The sequence below is a fragment of the Calonectris borealis genome, chromosome Z (assembly GCF_964195595.1).
Source record: "Calonectris borealis chromosome Z, bCalBor7.hap1.2, whole genome shotgun sequence".
Lineage (NCBI taxonomy): Eukaryota > Metazoa > Chordata > Aves > Procellariiformes > Procellariidae > Calonectris > Calonectris borealis.
In genome coordinates, this window is record NC_134352.1 from 23,769,696 (window position 1) to 23,788,844 (window position 19,149).

Sequence of the window (19,149 nt, forward strand, 5' to 3'; positions counted from 1 at the left end):
TAAGTGTCTAAACGAAGAAGTCAACAGCAAATATGCAAGTCCATATGTTTAAATTCTGCTTCGTTGTGAAAGCACAAGGGAGTAAATGTTCTTTCTATTTATGCAATCTTAACTCCTACTACTGGTTCATATGTATTGTACATACATAGATGAAAAAAATATTCAGATCTTTGCACTTTTTTCCACACAACGTGCAGTGTCAGAAGATCGCTTTCCCAAAGCCCAGCCAACATTCTGGCTAACAGAAGACCACAGAAGAATCATTCAGGTTTACTGTAATAAAGCTAGCTCAATTTGTTGGACTATAAACAAAACTAGGGCCAGGGATGACTACTTTTTTTATTTCCTGATTGACCTTTTCAGACAATATTCAGAAGATAAAACTTCTGTGATGTGAGTGACTGAAGAGGATAGCTAGTCCTTCCTAGCAAATACTTGGACTTCCACAGATGGGGCACATGCTACACAAAACAGTGAGTCTTTTTTCACTGACTACCATCATAATTGGTGGTCTTTTCAAATGTGGCTATTTACTATACAAGCAAGAATTTAAACATCTGTTACTGGTACAATTCTGCCTAAGAAACTGTGTCCATTACAATCCCTTACACAATACTGTGCACACTTGGACACACACCTAAAGACACAGTAGAAGGAACACGTATTTGTTTCTTGTACCACAGGGCTTCAGTAAATTTACCTGCTCTCCATCCAGAATCATATAGGCTTATTACACAATCACACTTAGGGAAATGCTTTCAACTGAAAGCACAAGTATGAAAATAACTGAAAATACTTATTCAGTTCCAGATGTACTGTCTCTGTAACAAGCTAAAAGAATGACTGTGTTTTATCCGACCCCTTGCAGAGTACTGCAATGTTTTTCAAGTATGACAATTCTCGTATTAACACAAATGATACCATTACTTTCAATTCCTAAAAGCTCTATGTGCAGAAAACTTTTCCAGTATTCTTAAGAGTACTTACTTCAAGAGCTATTAATTTTCTCTATTAGAAATATAATTTTTTTAATTAAAAAAGATAACCAAATCCAATGACAAAAATGCGTAGTGGCTGACAGAAGAAATAACTTGAAAATAAAGAAGGAACAATTGTCTAATACAATTTTTCATTATTAATAGCTCTTTTTTAAGTACAAGAAAGCTGTGAAAATTACACAGAATGATGATCTATTCATTCCAGCTATTCAAAACTGCTCCAACACTCCTTTTATAGAAAAAAGGTAATGGCTCAATTTATTGACAGAACAATGCATTGAGTACACAGACTAATAAGAGTACAGAGATAATGCAATACTCTGCAATGACTAACTACTCTTTTACTGCCCACTCTCAGTACTGAATTTTAATTTATATAATATATATTCCCTTTAGCTTCCAAGTTAATTAAAACTTGAGCAGACAGACATTGACCTGTGCATTATGTTGAATGCATGGTATCACAAGCATCCTATTAATCAACTTGCAGATTAACTACAGTTAGATTCAAATACAGTATTGCTAGGACATAAAATCTAGGTCTGCACTAGCAAGTAGTGCAGTGCAGTAGGAGCACACCAGTGTTACAGATGGTGGCAACGTGCTGATATCATCACCTTTTTGCAGGTTTTACAACAGATAAGCCGTGATCTGGTCCTGTGAACTGAATGTTCACAAAAGGTTAGAGTGGATTAAGTGCTCCTGAACTGCATCTTCTGGTTTAGCTACATTCAGTCTGCCCTGTGCGCTCCAAAAATGCCCCTTGATGCAAAGCAAAGCACAGTGAGAGGGGATAATTGGGACATTTGTTTCACAAAAGTCACTCCAGATCCAAATTAAAACCTCAGTGTAGATGCACCCACAAATTGCCTTTTAAAAATAGGAATGGTGCGATACAACGTTGCAAATAAAAACTCAGTGCTTCTGTAATTGGAAACACGCAAATACATGCCATTATCAGTAGTCTATTCAAGTCCCTATTTAGAAGAAAAGCTTGTTTCAAACTATTTTTTATATAATACAGCTATGACTTAGATATTATGGATTGTACTAAAAACCAAGTAATCTGTTTATTTACAGAGGTAGCAGGGAGATTTCTCCCACAGAAACAAGCATTAACATATTCCTGAAAGAACACGGCTACGATAGTGTTAGTTTCTCTGATGTGACTGTCCACAAGTGTTGACAGCTAAACACTCTGTCCATAGCTGATTGAATCAACAAACCTACTTTCCATCACAGCATGACAGAAACAACGCCTCAGTCACAGTATTAACAGGAATCAGATATACACATAAGCCATTGTGAAAAATGCATATTTTATCATCTGTTTTCTGAGACCTAGTGAAGGAGGCATTGAGTTTGCAGTTCAGTGCAAAACTCCTGGCTGCAGCAGAACAATGGCTTTGCCACAAATGTCAATGTAAAGGGATTTGAAAAACTGTCTGTAAAACTTAAAACTCATTTTCTAACAAGAATGGAATGTCAACTATGCCAACAAATACTGGAAAAAAACTGTCTTAACCTAAGATAGGCATTTGGACAACCGAGTCAATTACCATCTCCCATGGCAAGGTTCAAAATATCTACCCTAGGAGCCCATTTCTCTCCATGATTAGACAGCCTCAGGTGAAATGGTATGTCTACTCTCAATTGTTTTTTATTTACAGAATGGTAGAGGAAGTTTTCTTTTCTTGCTTTTTCAACATCCAGTTTTTTAATTCTGAATCAACCAGTTGTTGAACTGAACCAGACAAAAGTGAAGAAAATACTTTCCCTGCACTGAGTAAAGAATTTTAGCTGTTGAAACCCAGGCTATATATCGCAAGTTCTGGTTCCTGGTACTCAAGGGAGGAATTTCATCCGGGAGTCTGGGTTAAGAAGCGACAGAGCTTCCACAGAAAACATTTGCTGCTTGGTATTAATTTTTATTTATGACTTTCTGTAGATCAACATACCTTTTGATAGGAACTGAATTCCGCCCTCTCAGAGCAGTGTCTTGCTTAACAAAAATCTGACATCCTCTTTCTGGCCAATTTAGCATTGGATTGTCTTCTCTACAACAGCACTGCTTCAGTAGAAGGAGAAAAGCGTGTGTTCACCATAGAGGAGCCTGCAGTCAAATGCTTGGGACATTTTTCAAGGGGAAAGATGAGGCAGACAGAACCTCTTCAAGAGGAAAAGGAAGTGAAAATCTTCAACTAGGGCTATGCCGGCTGGTGCGATGCATGAAGACCATTCTCCACATCCACCTGCCACCTTGGCCAGCACAAAAGGACACCGTGACGTCTGTATCTCCTATCTTCCTACCTCAAAGCAAGATCCAACATACCTACTGCAACAGTCCCAAATGAGGCCTCAGGGGCCCACCTCTTCAACAACCTTCCCTATCAGCAGGAACTGCCTGCATGAAAATGCTTGCTGCCTGCCTGAAGGTGTGAGGGTAGCAAACAAGTTGCATTTCGTGGCACGATATGACCTGGAAGACAGGCAAACCTACACAGGCAGGTTCTGCTCAAAGATGATTCTCATCCTGGTTCAGCTAAGTACTCCACGCTCACGTTCAGACAGCTAGCACCATGTGCTGTCGGCAGCATGCCTGCATCTCTTTGGAAAATCCTCAGGTCCAGTACTGAAAGTCACAAGTTGCAAGTAAGCAAAATGTTACTGAAGGAGAGACTGACCTACTTTAAATGCACCCCAAAGCAAAATGAACAAGTTTATTTTCAAAATAAACATGGCAAACAGTCTGTATAACAAATTACTCTTGAGATAAAGAGAAAAAAGCCCCCCCCCCCCCCCCTTTTTTTTTTAAATGAAGGAATGGAAGGGAAAATAATTGGCATACTTTGAAAGCAAAAACTGTTTGAACTTCAAAGCATCAAGTGCAAAACCAATCCATTTCTATAAAATGATGCTTATACAAAGGAGTTCCCTGATTTCATCTACTACTGCCATTACAAAAGTAGATGCTACTATGTCAATACTCTTTATGAGTGCTGTCAGAGTAAGACGTCATTCTGCACACTGAAATCTTGAGTTCAAACCACACATTGGATTTAAACTTTCTCAGCGCTAAGAACCCAAGGACAGAAACCACCTATGATTCAGCTCACACTGTCAATTCCAGGTGAACTGCAAGTTCTGAGCACCTTTCAGTTTCAGGTCCTCAGCAAGGATCTGAAAGATCCAATTGAAAGACTGCCCGTGAAGGAAAAGGTAACCTTGATTTATCATGCTTACACAAAGAAAAGTGCCTGTATCTTTTCTGGGTTTTTTTAAATTATTATTATTTTATTTAACCTTTGAAACTGAAAGAAAGCCCTAAGGATTTGGTTGGAAATACTTCCAGCTGCTCTTGACATTTAATAGATCTGCAATATGCCTACAACAAATAACATTAGACAGTTTCAACTCAAATAGTTAGTAGTTTGGTGCAGTTAGGCAAGAGAGTGCCTGCTAAGTGAAATTCCATAACTAACATTCCAACAAAGAGAAATTCCTTTTTCATAATATTGCTGACTATCAAAAAAATTGTTACTGAATTTCCTCTTCACTCAAATACCATTTTTTGACTAATCCTGAATTCAGAAACTTTGTACCAAAAGGTACATCATGGGTTATATAAGGCTACAAAAGGTTTTAGTCTTTAAGGAACATACGAGTTTAGAACCTAAAATTATTAAAATCTTTTTCCAAGGGAGTGTGGAAAATAAGCTTTTAGATGAAATACACTCAGAACAAAATTCCAATGTCCACAATTGACCAATGTTGCAACCTTCAGAGAAGGAACAGATACTCTTCGTAAAACAAAGACCAAAATCTCATCTTTACAGCATTTTGAACTCCAGTTACATGGTACACACAAAAACCCCTTGTCAGAAATGGACTGAAAAGAAGGTGAACTAGCCAGGCATTCAGTAGAACACAAAAATAGCTGTCCTGGGTCAGAATAAAAGCCTGCCTAGCCCAGAATATTGTGTGTAACAGTAGCCAAACACAGATGCCTCAATAAGAATGTAAGAATAGAGCAAACCTATTATCAATACTGTCAAATAATATTCTCATACCATTCAAAAACTTACAGTTCAGTAGTAACTATCTTCATGTTTAATCAGTCTTAATGGATTTTCTGAATGTAAACTTGCCTAGTTACCCATTAAACCCATGTAAGCTTTTGGCGTCCATAGTATCCAGTGGCTAGGAGTTCCACCACGTAACTACATGCTGCACTGAAATGGCCTTATATTCTGTGGTTCATTTTTGACTTGCTAGCTTTGTCAGATGCCCTGCAGAGCTTGCATCAAAGAAAACAGCAAACAAGCACCTCTAAGCAGGTGTTCCATCCATGCCACACATGTCTCCAGAGATCTTTGTCTTAACCTCACTATAAGATTTACTAGGGAAAGAAAACAACCAAACGGTTTCTCCTCCACCCCCACTTTATTTATCTGAACTGAATTTCATCCACCATTCAAATTCCCTGTCAGTCCAATAAAGTCTTCCTGCAATTCTTCATAGACAATGCTGTCTTTAAAACCCTCAATAATTTAGTAAGACCAGAAAACATCACTGTTGAACCCCTTTATTTATGAGCATGTAGAGCAGCACAGACACCTGAACTGATCCCTGTGGAACTCCACTGTTGAAAGACGACTGTTTACTCCTACTCAAGCTTTTAGGCATTTATTATTTTTCTCACTAGCAGAACCTTCTCCTTCTTCTCCCATGATCCCTTAGCTGGTCATACAAGCAAGAATTACTGACTATGATGGCTTAGGAATTTGCCAGACATACTTTGCAGAAAGGGCACTCCTTCCAAAGGGGAACTCCCATGCTTTGCAACAGCTGTCCAAACGCAGGTCTTTGCAGTCTGACAAAAGACATCTTCCAATCCCGGTATTTGTTAAAGATGTTTTAGTATAGTGTCTCCTGTTGGTTATTTTAGTATATTATTTTGATTTACTGCATCTAAAGGGATCACATACCTACATTTTTCAGCCTCACCTGATATACTTTCACCACCATTAACCTAAGCAATTAATATTTTTTTGTAGACGTACTCAAAATCATCTCCAAAATTAAAAGGTCAGAGACAAGGTTACCAAGAGAAAACAATACAGTTTTATATTACACTTAGGAACCAAGAGGCATTGTTGGATCTCCCTTATAGATTTGCTAAGATACACCTGGGCTACAAGAGGAGGTCTAAGATAAGCATCAGCACTCTGGATGCTGGCTCTGAAAGGATCTCAAAGCTAGCCTTGAGACCTAAGGACCGAGATCTCACTGCCATACCCATTAGTGCAATTTTCCCTCGGAGCATGTACCCCTCCGAGTTCTTCTCTCTCCCTTCCCTACCTCATGGTCTTTGATTAAGATGGTTCTTATCTCTTGTTTTCTTTCTGCTTTTGTTTTAAATCTTATTTCCTAATTCTATCCAACAACAGAGCAGACTTAGTGGCTTGCATTTCTACATTAGTTGGGTGTGGTTATCTTCCTTATTCAAACCTTTTGTTAGGGTTTCAGTATTTACTGTCTCACCTTGCAAGGTAGAAAAACCCACTGCACCTCAGCTTTCTTAACTCTTCCTTCCTCAGACAGGAGAGTTCACATTTTAAAACCCCTTCCGAAGCTATGCAATCAACCCATGATGTATCATCAATACAGTCTATTCTTAAACGAAGCCCACAGTCACCAGCACACGTTGAAAGCACTCTAGACAGACCACACGTAACAGTATCAATCCATAGAGTTGGTATCAGCTGCTGTTACTCAGCAGTACACAGGGGTTTTTTGTCAATTCCAGACACAAAACTAACACAACAATATTTCCCGCTTCACATTTTTATATTTCTGCATAGGTGTACAGTGAAGTCAAGTATAAATGTGGTACGCATACATAAACCTATGCCTATTTAAATCTGGCTAGCATGAGTAGCAATAAGGCAGAAAGGTAGCAGCAGATGTTTAAGACCTAGCCAGCAAGCCAAGAATGATACTATATTGTATTTCTACAGCCTTTCCTGCCCCTATCAGTTACAGTACAGCAAGCACAGGTAAGCTCTGTAGTCACAACTTTCATTGTATGCCCTTCCTGCAAAAAAACTGTACCAAGGCAACCATATTACTACCTGCAAATTTCCCACAGTCATCCAGGATTTTAATACTCCATTACTGGCAAAATTAACAATTGCTATTTGTTACCTGTTACGTTACAGTAGGTAGATTTAAGTCATCTACTGTAAACCCTTAAAAAAGCTGTCATTTTCCACTTTTTTTTTTCTACCCAGAAATTCAACATGAATCAACAACTGTATTTAGAGAGTAAAAATCACACATTAGATATAGCATTTTACACTGAACTTCGGTTTAAAAAAAACTTAACACTTGGGACCTTTAAGTGCCAGGCAGAAGCATCAGGGCAGTAGTGCAGAATTCATGAATGAACATGTACCAGCTCACTCGTCTGCACTGCACTCCAGTGAAAAGACTCTGCTTACAGAGGCCTATTCCCGGACTTCAGTCTTGGGTGAGAGTTTTGTCAGCACAAGTCTAAAGGTGCTGATAATGGCAAAAATTATAAAAGGTCTCGTATGAAGTGAGGCTGCGAATAAGCTGGCATTCTAGGGCTCTCGAAGTGATGCCTACCGTGCAGCTGATACAGAATTAGGTCTAGAGTCTGCTAATATACAGGTATCCTGACTAACGTAAAGCTGCTCACGTGGACCAGCGTTTACCGAGATGGATTGATGCTTTCTCCCGAAAATCACTCGTTTCTTTTGGGGATTTGCACAGCTTGGCTCCCGGGAGGTATAATTTTCCTTCGAAAGCTTACATGCCGTGAAAGCCAGCACGCTCTCCCGACGCCGTTCACACACACCAAAGTTTTGCCGCTCTCGCCACAGCGACGCAGTGCCGGCAGGGAGGGGAGATCCAGCCCCGGCAGCCCCGGCAGGGAGGGGAGATCCAGCCCCGGCAGCCCCGGCAGCCCCGGCAGCCCCGCCCGCGCCCCGCGCCCCGTCCCGTCGCCGCCTCACCGTCCCAGCTCGGACTCCAGCTCGAAGTAGTGGGCCAGGGTGTCCTTGTTAGAGCCGTCGATCCAGTAGTCGGGCGCGGCGGACCCGGGGCGGCCAGCGGCCGAGGAGCCGGAGGAGGATGAGGAGGAGGAGGAGGAAGAGGAGGAAGAGGAGGAGGGCATGGTGACTTTCAGCATGCCGGGACGCCCGCCGGGGGCTGCCCCCTCCTCCGCACCGGCTGCAGAAAGCAGAGCGACAAGGCGGCTGGCGGCACCTCACCTCACTTTACCTCCCTCCCTCCCTCCCTTCTTCTCTCCTTCCTTCCTTCCTTCCTTCCCTCCCTCCCTCTCTCTCTTCCCCCCCCCTCCTCCTCCTCTTCTTCCTCTCCCCCCCGCCTGGCCGGGCCGGGCTGCAACGGCGGCGGCGGCTGCGGCTCCCCCCACCCCGGAGGGGCGGCGGGGGCGCCTCCGACGGGGCGGGCCCGGAGCTGCCGGCGGGGCGGAGCGCGGCGGGGCGGAGCGGGGGGGCGGGCATGGCGGCGGCCGCCGCGGCGCAGGGGGCCGCCCCGTGCGGGGGTCGCACCGCCCCCGGCCCCCCGCGCCAGCCCCGCCGTGGGCGCTCCGCGCTGGCAGAGAGCGAGCCCCGGGGCTGGGCCGGGAGGGCGGGCGCCCAGCGAGTTCACTAAAAGCACAAGCGGTCATCGGGAGTGCAGCCGCCCGCAGCCCCGTGAACGGTGGGACCGAGCTCCACGGGGGGACAACTTCACGCAGGGAGAAATGGCATCCCGATCCGGAGGGACCGCTGCCGTTTTTTGCCGGGGCTGGGCGGCCCGAGCTGGAGCGGCCGGCGATGGGGCCGGGAAGGACGCGTAACCCGCAGCGCGGTGGGCGCCACCCCGTTACGCTGCACCATTTTGCCAGTTCCAGATCTGGGATCGGTTATCAGGATGCAACACGGGATTTCTCTCTCGGGGTTTGCTATGAATTTGGGGAGGAGGGTGTGGAGGCAGGGACTGAACAAGACAAATAGCAGTGGAGAAGAGACTGGCAAATGCTCAAACATGACCGCAAAAATCAAAAAAATATAGCTTCCTTTCCCACCGCAGAACCAAAAGAAGCCATAAAGAAACAAAGTTGCCATGCTGCTATGCCACTCGTAACAGGTCATGAAATCTGCAGGTTATGAAATGCATGCAATTATAATACAGTATATTGTATCCCTGACTGTAAAAGCCTTAGCCAGAAGTGTCTATATAAGGGCAGTTTCTGTTGGTCTAGTGGTGAAATAAAACAGCAGCAGTTGTGTGTGCCTCGCATGCATAGTATGCCAGATCAATCCTACTCACATCCTCTCCATGCTATTACACCCACTCATACTGTCATGCAAGCACAGGCAGGAGGTAAAATGGACCATGTGCAAGCCTGTGCAGCAGAAGTGACAGAAGTATTGTCCTCTAATTTTCAATCACAATCCACTAGCCTGTTTTTAAACATTGTATTCCTTGCTTAGATAAAGCACAGTATCCTGTTCAGTGTTGTGTTAATTCGGGTGTATTTATGTTTTCCAAGATGTTTTGTTTCCCCCCCATAAACAAGTCTGTCTCTTACTGTTCCCTAGCTTCCCTACAGTATCCAGAGGGGGCAAGTAATCTTACCTCTGAACCTCTTAATTTCTCAAAGACCTTAAAAAAGAAATGCTCCTCTCTGCTTAACTACATAATAGAAGAAATATCTGCTACTCTGGTCTTTGTTAATGGAAGGAAGGATAAAAGAGATAAATGAGAGAGATAAAAGAGAGATAATGCCCTTTCCTCTCAAGTTTACTTTTTGCCGTTATAAAACTAAAATGTAGATCCCCATCAAGATTTGAAATGTTATCGTTTTCAAATCCATATTTGAAAGTCAGGAAAAAGTAACCCGAAGTCCTATTTTGCAAACCACGTTTTATGCAAGCCAGTTTGACAGAAACTCCAAACTTCCTTTGAGACGAACTTTGTGCCCAGAGCACCTACCGTAACAGGGCTGAGGTCAGCGCCAGAGCCAGAGCTGCAGACAAGCAGCCTTTTCACTGTTGCTCATGCCTCCTCCCAACTCCCCAGCTCGCTCTGTCTCTGCTGGTCAGTGTGGAACTTTTCCTCATAAAGCTTTGGTTGCTAGGTGACATTTTTTCCTCTTTTCTTGTGACATTTTCTGACAGCATCTCCTGGGAGAAGAAATGGTAACTGATGATGAAAATCACACTCACACACAAAAAATGGCCAATCAGCACACTTAGAAGACAGTGGTATTCCACATGATATTTTTGTTTAGTTAAATACCCAACATATTCTGTAACCCAAAGGGCACATATATTTCTGTTGTGGTGGGGTTTTTGTAATAATTATTTTAGTAAGATTATGTTTATCCAGGTACCTGCAATCAGATTCACATCTCAGATGATCTACATAGGCTTACCATGAGCCTTTATGCACTCCTTGCTAAATGACATAGCACCAGGGGATTTTTTTTTGTACTGGGCTGCCTATGTGAAAGGCATTTGACTTTCCTTAAAACTCTGTCTCAAAGGGAGCTGGATCATACCATGCTGACAACCTAGTACTTGAAAACTGACTGGACCTTATTGTCCAGGAGCTCCACTTCCTTAAAAAATTAAAACAACAATATCCAAATATGTCCATATGGAATTAAAGAAAGTCTTCAGGTTGCACACTGCATGTAAGCAGCACATGAATGCCTTTCTCAGTCTCCAGGAAACCAAAGGCAGCATTTCAAATGCGTGGTACTCCACTCATATCAGATCTATGTTAACAATGTGAAGATTTGCACTGTCATTATTGGACATGAAACTAAACCACTGATAAAACTTCATTTATGTGTTTGTGACATACTATGTGTGAAATTTTATTATGGCGCTACAAATATCATAATTTTCCTGCCAGCAAACCCAGGTTACAAACTCAGAGGAAAAAGGCAGGTCAAGGAGGCACGCATTTTTCGCAGAGGAAGCAGTTTTTATGAACAAAAAATACATGCAAGAGATGTCCAACGTCCTGCCCCTCTCCTGCCACCCATAAATTTAAACCCAAAGCAGGAAGCTAACGTGGTGCCAAGCTAACCTTGGCAGAGGTGGGATCAGTAATCTTTCTAGTTGCTGCAGTCCTGTTTGGTGAGTGCTCTTGTCATTTTGTATAGACATCACTGCATTAGATATAAGCAGTCCACACTTTCCAGGGTTAACTTCCAAAGTAAGTACAGGATAATAACCTTTTAAACCTGACTTCTGGAATTTTTATACAATTCTACCAGCTAGACCTTGGGTAGAAACTCGAGAACAAGCAAATTCTGTCTAGAGTTTTGAGTAAGTAGTTCCCAGTTTGTGGGCATCATTTGAAAGAGTAGCATGTTAGTCCCTTGCCAGCCTAGGCTAATATTTCTTCCTTGACAAACTGTAGCATAAATCTTCAAGATACTTAAATAAAAACTATTTGTTTGCCCTGTACTGCTATCTTTCCTTAAAAAAATAATGCAGCTTCTTATTGAAGGTACAAGGTATCCACACCTATAGTAGAAAAGGTAGTGCCATCTAAAAGAAGCAAACTGTCAGATACTGTCCTCAATAAGGAACATTTCTCTCAAAATAGTTTGCAGATACTAGAGCTTCCCTCTTTGCATATATGATCCACTATGGATTCCATGTTTGCACCCATGCTAGACCTGATGCTTATCTGCTATATGTGTAATGCGAATTAGGTCTTCTGAAACAGAAGTTACTCAAACCATGTCACATATAAGTCAAAGAAGTTCAGATCAGGGAAAATCCCCAAAACTTTCTCTTCCCTTTCCTGTCACTGATTTTCCCTGCTGAACACAAAGCTTTGCATTACATTTTATTTTCTGCAACATCTTTCATATTGCACTCAACTTGCAGTACCTCTGGATGACTATGCAAGATTTCATTGAATGCCCGTCAGTTAGGAATGCCAAAACCTTCTGCTAATTTCTTTTTTTTTATTTATGTAGAGAAAGCCTTATGACTTGTATCGAACAAGTTCATCACAGTCTCTTAACTTATCATCTTTCATGCTGTTTTATATGTAAATCTAAGCCTACTTAATGATTTATAGAGCTGCTGGAAAAAGACAGACTCTTTCATCAGCTGTGTATGTGAGGAGATTAAATCAGGTAAGAATGAACACAGCGCAGGGAGAGGCCAGCAGAATGGTGGTGGTGGTGAGGAGGTGTGTTTATGCAAGAAAACAAAGAGGAGGAACAGAGACATCCTTTGTAAAGTAGTAATAGGGGAGTAGCAACAGGGGAGTAGCAACGTGCACTTTTGCCTCAACCCCTGCTCATAAGTTTTGAAGTCAAGACCATTTTTTCCAATGTCTGGGAAAAGCAAACATGTAAGTGGGGATAAAAAAAGTGATTAGCTGAAGATGAACTGTTAGAAAACAATGTGATTCAGCCATCCCAACCACATTATGTGGACCCCAGGTATCACTAGGGTCATTTTATAGTCATTGCAGGAGGACACACAGAACAGTTATCTTTGCAACATAGTCACAGCACTTATCTTTCCTGTCCCTCTTTAAGTGATTCAATCAATCCTTTGATTTCTAGAATGTAGAAAGATACTTCAAGCATTCCCTTTCATTTTGCAGGATCAAACAGCATCCTTTGGTTCACTAAAGAAAATAAAGCTGAGCCGCAAGCCTACATAAGTCATTAAATCCAAATAAACCAACACCTTGAGGGCAGGCTTCACAAACCAAAAGTCTCCTAGCAGGACCCACTGAAGTTACACATAGCCCTTCCTGAGTGAAGCCCACTTAGCTGCTTCTGCCTCTCTAATCCCTGCTCAAACAAAATCCAGCTGGAGGTCCTCTGCCATTATTAGCAGCTCAAGAAATTTCTCTAGGATAAATGCTTCCTTGTTTCTAATGCAGAACTTTTTCTTTTTTATTTTCCTATTCTCCCCATCCCCCACCCCCACCCCAGAATGCTATTATGCAGTTTCAACCCACTCCATTACAGAGTGGTGGAAAAAGAACCCCCTCCTTGCCCCACCCCCGAAAAAAAAAACAACCCATGAAGTGAACTCTAAAACGTACATGTAAGAATACAAATTGTCTGCCAGGGTTAAGATGATGCCAGCCATACAGAAAGTTGAAAAAACAGAAAATATTAAGAAAACAGCCAGGAAGAGTCAGAGTCATAGCCAAGCATTCTCAAAATAAAAAGGTTGACAACGATTAATATTGTTTCTTTCCTTTTCAAGAAGGAAAAGACAATTTCATCATTGTTTTGGTATTTGGAAAAAGACAACTACATACAGGAAATTATATAAAAACTGTAAGAAGAAGGCAAAGTTAGCAGTTTCTGAGAAATAGTCATTTGTATGAAGCAAACTCACTTTCACAGGGTAGGCTGGAGCCCAACCTCAATTCAGTAGTAAATCAGTCATTTTGGAGGAAAGTTAGAAGGAAGTTTAGGCATGAGAGCATTAGCAGCTTGGATGGATATGCAATGAATTGAAGAACTAGGAAACCATACTTTAAAAAACTTTTTTTTTTCCTAATTTCTGCAATTTATATTTTGTCCAGTGTCAAAGCAAACATTAAGGAATCATGTGAAGAGAAGCAGCTGCCACTCACCTAATTTTAAAAGTCACTCAGTGGTTGTGCACCTCCTTTTGCTGATTTCTGAACAAAAGCCTGCTAAAAATTCAGCAGACCCCTCTGTGTTACATTGCCCAGCAAAGAGAAGCCGTCTAAGCTATTTGCTTGATTTTCCTGTATAACTGTACCCAGACTCAGCAGTGCAAGATTTCTTACTACGGATGTAAAGCAAACTCTTCACTGCCAGCACCTCAGCACCTTATTTAGCATTAAAGTAGGCTCAGTAGCTGGTCCATTAACAGAGAAGTTAATAGCCATGTTAATAGTCATAGAGCTAGAATTCAAGGTTCATCCCTACTGCTGTTCCATAAGGCAGCTAGTTTACTAGCTAGGCTAGCTAGTAATTCTCGCCTTTCCAAGTTGTATTATTTTGCAATCTCCCCTCATCCCAAACAAAATAAATAAAACCCCACTGTGAAAAACAGTTATGACCATTGGTTCTGACTGTTGCTGTCCAGTATGGAACAGATCTTCTCCATTTCATTTATGTGCCTCATATTTGAGTGGCTACAAGTTGAGAGGCCTCTAGCTGTAGTGTAGTTGTGACTGGTTTCTTGTGACTTGAGTGCCAGTGAAAACAGTGGGAAACACAAACTGCTTTTACCCAGGGCATGGTACAGAAGAGGAAAAATAACTATGGTTATTTACTTCAGTGATTTCTGATTGGATTGATGCCAGTTCTGTAAATTCTGGAAAACTGCAGCTTTTATGAGCAAGGAAATGGATGTGGTTTCTTGATATTGTTTTGTACATCTTTCTGATTAAACATCCAGATATGGTCTTGCTCAATTGCAATATAATCTCTTTGAGTGCCCTGCCCAATATTGATGATAACAGACTTGCTATGTGTTAGCAAAAAGGTTTCTAGAAAAGATCAAACTCTGCAGAAAAAACCCAGATATTACAACATCATCCAATTTAAAAATAAAGGTTAACTTTTTAGCTACGTGTTTTGGTCCAGGACTAGACTGCACCTTTGGTGTTCATGAGGACAATCATTTCAAGTAGCAGACCTGATGCTTCTGTTGATGGATCTCACAATGAGATAGCAGACGTGGGGAAAAGCTCATGCAGAAAATCCAAAGGAGTCAAAATGCCTACACTTGAGTATTTCAGAGAATAATTCCTCCATTTAGTCCCCTCTAGACTGAACGTTTATGTCCTTTTTTTTTTTCTCTCAAGTCCCTTCAGTCTTTGGATCCACATGGCCCTAGTCATCACTACTTTTATCTCTCTGACACAGGTTGGCCAGATACACACAGCAGAAGAACATCCTTGTCCCAGGAAGCAATGTTTATAAGCTTATCTGCAGACAAATGCGGAGGAAAGGATTAGGAAAACACACTCTTAAAATCATATTGTCTCACCTAAATGTGGTGCTGATTTCAAGCCTGCTTGAGATTGCCTCCACTTTGTCTCCTCAGACACGTAACTCTTACCTAACTGCTCAGCTCTTCAACAGAAGAAGCTCTGGGGATCCAGGATAAAACTTTCCTCACTGTGATCATCTTTCTCCATCTTATCCCTGGATTTGTCCACAACCATTCATTTCTGATTCCTGAAAATTTACTGCAACTAATTTAACTTTCAAGGACAAGAACAAGTTACTGTTAGGTGAAAGGAGGACTTAACAGCACCTCATCTGCTCTCTCATAAGCATCCACATACAGACTTTTACCCTCTATTTATTACAATTCAAGGGTAATTACTGTAATTCAAGAGTATACACAGGGATATCTTACATTAAGCTGCTGATGAACTGCAAGGTCTTAGCATTATTCAGCAAGTCAGTATCATTAAACCCACTGACAGAGGTGCAGGGCTATATACATATAGCATAGATAACTTCTGCAGTTTTCATAAAAATCAGCTTTATTGGAAATACCTAACAAATTCAGTTATGACTCAAGATCATATGAGATTATACTTTCATAGAAGATATACTACATCTTGTAAAACAAAAAAATCTGAATCTCTCCAAGGCAAAACAGCTTAGTATTTCCAAGTCATAGAACTGTAATTTCTTCTCTAGATGAGATATATATATTCAAATATATATTCAAACAAGTTACACTAATAAAATTGTGCATTTCCAAGCACAAGAGATGAGTTTAATTTGCACTTTGTGGAAATCAGCTGCAGTTCATTTCGTATAAATTCTCATTTATCTAAATTTTTAAAATCTGTCCCCCTCATTTAATTACAGTAGTGGGAATTAACAATGATGATCACATCTGCAGACTGAACAAATGTATTGTTCTATTCTTATACTTTCCCCTTCAACTACTGTTTTTTCAATAAAATTGAACAAGGATTAAATGAAGAATTATAAAGAAATCTGGTAGAATTTCCAGTAGTGCTAAGTGGACATCATGTATAGAGACTGTATTTCAGAATCCCCACCTCCATAAGTCAAAAGCAAAGCAAAAAGCAGAACAGTTTCATTGCTTATGTAAACAGTTTTTCTTGTTTATTTCTCATTCAGTAGTTTGCTACTATATATACCCTTACCATAGTTTAGACCCTTGGTTTATGTAATGTATCTAAAAGCTTTGGTAACATCTGACTTGTACAAATCCCTTTGCAAGGACTTATAAATTCCTTTTATTGCCATTAAAAATTTTAGACACATGATTAGGGGCATTCTTGTTTCCTCAAGTAGTATTTCTTATTTCTTTTTTTTCAATCTAAACTGAAAAGCAATCAGTGAAATACTGAACATTGAATTCAGTGAAGAACTCTTCACTAAATCAAAATGTTATGATCACAAATCAGTATAGTGTTCAAATGAATCTGTCCATTTTTTGCTTAAATATTCATTGATGTTCAAAAAATATATATATAAAAAAGCTGCATTGGGCCAGCCTTCATGGTAAAGCTGAGTTCACCCAGAGGATATAAATGATCCTTCAGCATTTACAGATGTAAATGACAAGATATGTGTATGTAAAAAATCATGCATAATTTGAATATGCTGATCTGCACATTATTACTGTAGGTGTACAGAAAGCTTTTGTACTTACAAAACAATTCCTCCTGCTTCCATAAAGCTCTTCTGCAGGACGGCAATATTAAAATCACTAACCAGTACATGGAAACAAACTAACCAAAATATTAAGCACTCTCCAGGCTATTCTTGCTGCATGTTTCCCAATGCTTCTTGCCTTCTGTCTCCTAGATAGAGGCTTCTTTTTTTTTTTTTTTTTTTTTTTTTTTTTTTGTGTCTTGTTAAGGGTTAAACAATTATTTGTATGATTTAATAATAGATCAGAAACTAATGCTGGTTTTGTTTATACTCATGCAATGCCAATGAACTCTAAGCACATTAGCAGATGTAAGTGAAAGAAATATTTGGCCAGCCACCTTGCAGGAAGATTGTCACCAGTTCCCTTCCAGTGTCAGCAATTGTACAACTGATTTGGAAAAGGGTTTTTTGCAACACCAGATGAGAAGTGCACTGATACTGCTATATATATATGCTAACCTGCCAATCTTGCCTTTTTCTACACAAAGTTTCCAGAAAATAATCACACAAGGCAGCTTCCATTTTACTTGTCACTTTCACATTTCTCTAAGAGTTGTAGAAGAAACGGTTACGAAATGTCAGCAGTTATGTAGATAAGCATCTTAACTCATAGGGGGAAGGAGCTGTGAGCTGTCTAAAGTGAGCTGAGGAATAGCAGAGCACATTATGTTTTGCTGACTGCATTTAGAAAGAAGTGCTTTCAGTCTGAAATGAGAGAAAACAACAAAGAGTCCCTTCGCTCTTCACCAGAGTGAAGACAGTGTGTGTGTTTGCTCTTTGTCTGAGACTCGCTCTGCAAGAGACTTCCTGGTTGGTTGGCCAAATCCCACACAAACTTATTCAAAGCAACTTGAAATCAGTATTTTTGGGTCTTGCAGTAAAATGCAAATAACTTATTTCAAGTAATCAAAATACTTCATTTGACTCAGTTCGGTTATCTTTTTCAATAGAACTTGTATAACAACAAATGTTAGTTTTGAAGCAAAATGTTTAACGTCAAAAGTACCTATACAAAGCATTTGGTTGTTTCCAGATTGTCACTTGATTTGATTTTTCATACAAAATTATTTACTGAGTTTAGCTCAAAAAGTACACTGGGTTCCTACAAAGGCTTTTTTTCTGTGGAGAAAGAGTTGGTTAAAATAGTCCCCAGTTCTATGACAGACAAGCAGCAGCAGCACAGACAACAAAAAGAAACTTTGTTCCCAGCAATGTAGAGCTTAAAAGACAGGAAAGTGAAGAACCATCTGTTTGGTACATTTATGTTGGCTATGGCTTTTTACATCTTTCAGAGTTATGCAGCTCAACATGGCAAAACACAACATGTTTTTGGATAGCACTCGCAGCCATTTCCTTGGGTAATTCTTCCCTGTTGGGATGTCAGTGGGAAAACTGTTTAGCAGGTCATGAGAAGAGAGACCAACAAAGCCTGCATCAGCCACTGCAACATTCAAACAAGTGGAAATAATAAAAAGAAGCATGAGTGTAAGTGCTGTGAAGGTGTGAAGGTTTTCCAGGAGTGATGACATTTAGCTTAAGGGCAACACAGTTAGGTTAGCACCTTGTCATGAGAAGGACTGAGTGAAGTGGATACTGTAGCACCACCATAAATACTACATCCTCAAAAATTATTTTTCTCAATAGACTTAGAGTTGTTAAGTAGGAGACTGGTTTAATACTTTGGAAACTACACAGGTCATCTATATCTTGATCTATTACTTAGCCTTCCTCTGCCCCTAAAATTGTACAAAATTTCTGAGCCAAATCTTGAAGTTCTTACAGGCAGATCCAAGATCCACTGACACCAATGAGAGTCTTTGCTCTCAGAAGTCAACATTTAAATTGTATATTTCTCCTTGTACCAATCTGCAGTAGCCTCACCTGGGACCTGATGCTCTACCAGAGGAAGAACAGTTTCCTAGTTAAAAAGGTGCTAATGGCAAATAAAAGCAAGACATAAGTGCAAGATTTGGCCAAGTCATACTTACCATTTTCAGGCACAATAATGAAGAGAGTGTAACTGTCAGTATAACTATTCCTAATATCTTCTGCCTGTATCCTTTATGTATTGCATGCAGCTTTTTCATCAAAAATGGTTTCTTCTGTACCCGGCCTGCATTTTGACTAACTGCATGTAAGTGACAGGAATAGGGATTGTAAAAGTAATAAAAACTAATAAAATTAAGTTAACTTGGAGGCCACAGCAGTCACCCTGTTGTTAGAGGAGAAAGCTAGGCAAATAGAATACTGAAATTCAGGGTAACCTTGGCTTTACAGCAATTCACTCAATTCTATGTAGGATGCTTTTCTCAAACCTCCAAACTTACATCTGGGCTTCTTCTATCTAACCTACCAAAACCAGATTTTTTTTTTTATGAAAGTCGCTGTGAGTGTGCAAAATGTTTAAAACAAAGCAATGAGGCTAGGTCT

General features: G+C 40.5%; 1 protein-coding gene across 1 annotated transcript in view; it reads right to left on the reverse strand.

The window, feature by feature from the left end:
* Window positions 1-8,315, reverse strand: part of CAMK4 (calcium/calmodulin dependent protein kinase IV) — a 169,699-nt gene extending 161,384 nt beyond the window's left edge. The window contains exon 1 of the mRNA XM_075137891.1: window positions 8,039-8,315. Coding sequence (XP_074993992.1) covers window positions 8,039-8,214 — 176 coding nt within the window. The 5' untranslated portion in view covers window positions 8,215-8,315. The remainder of the gene's footprint in view (window positions 1-8,038) is intronic.
* Between the last annotated feature and the right edge of the window lie 10,834 nt (window positions 8,316-19,149).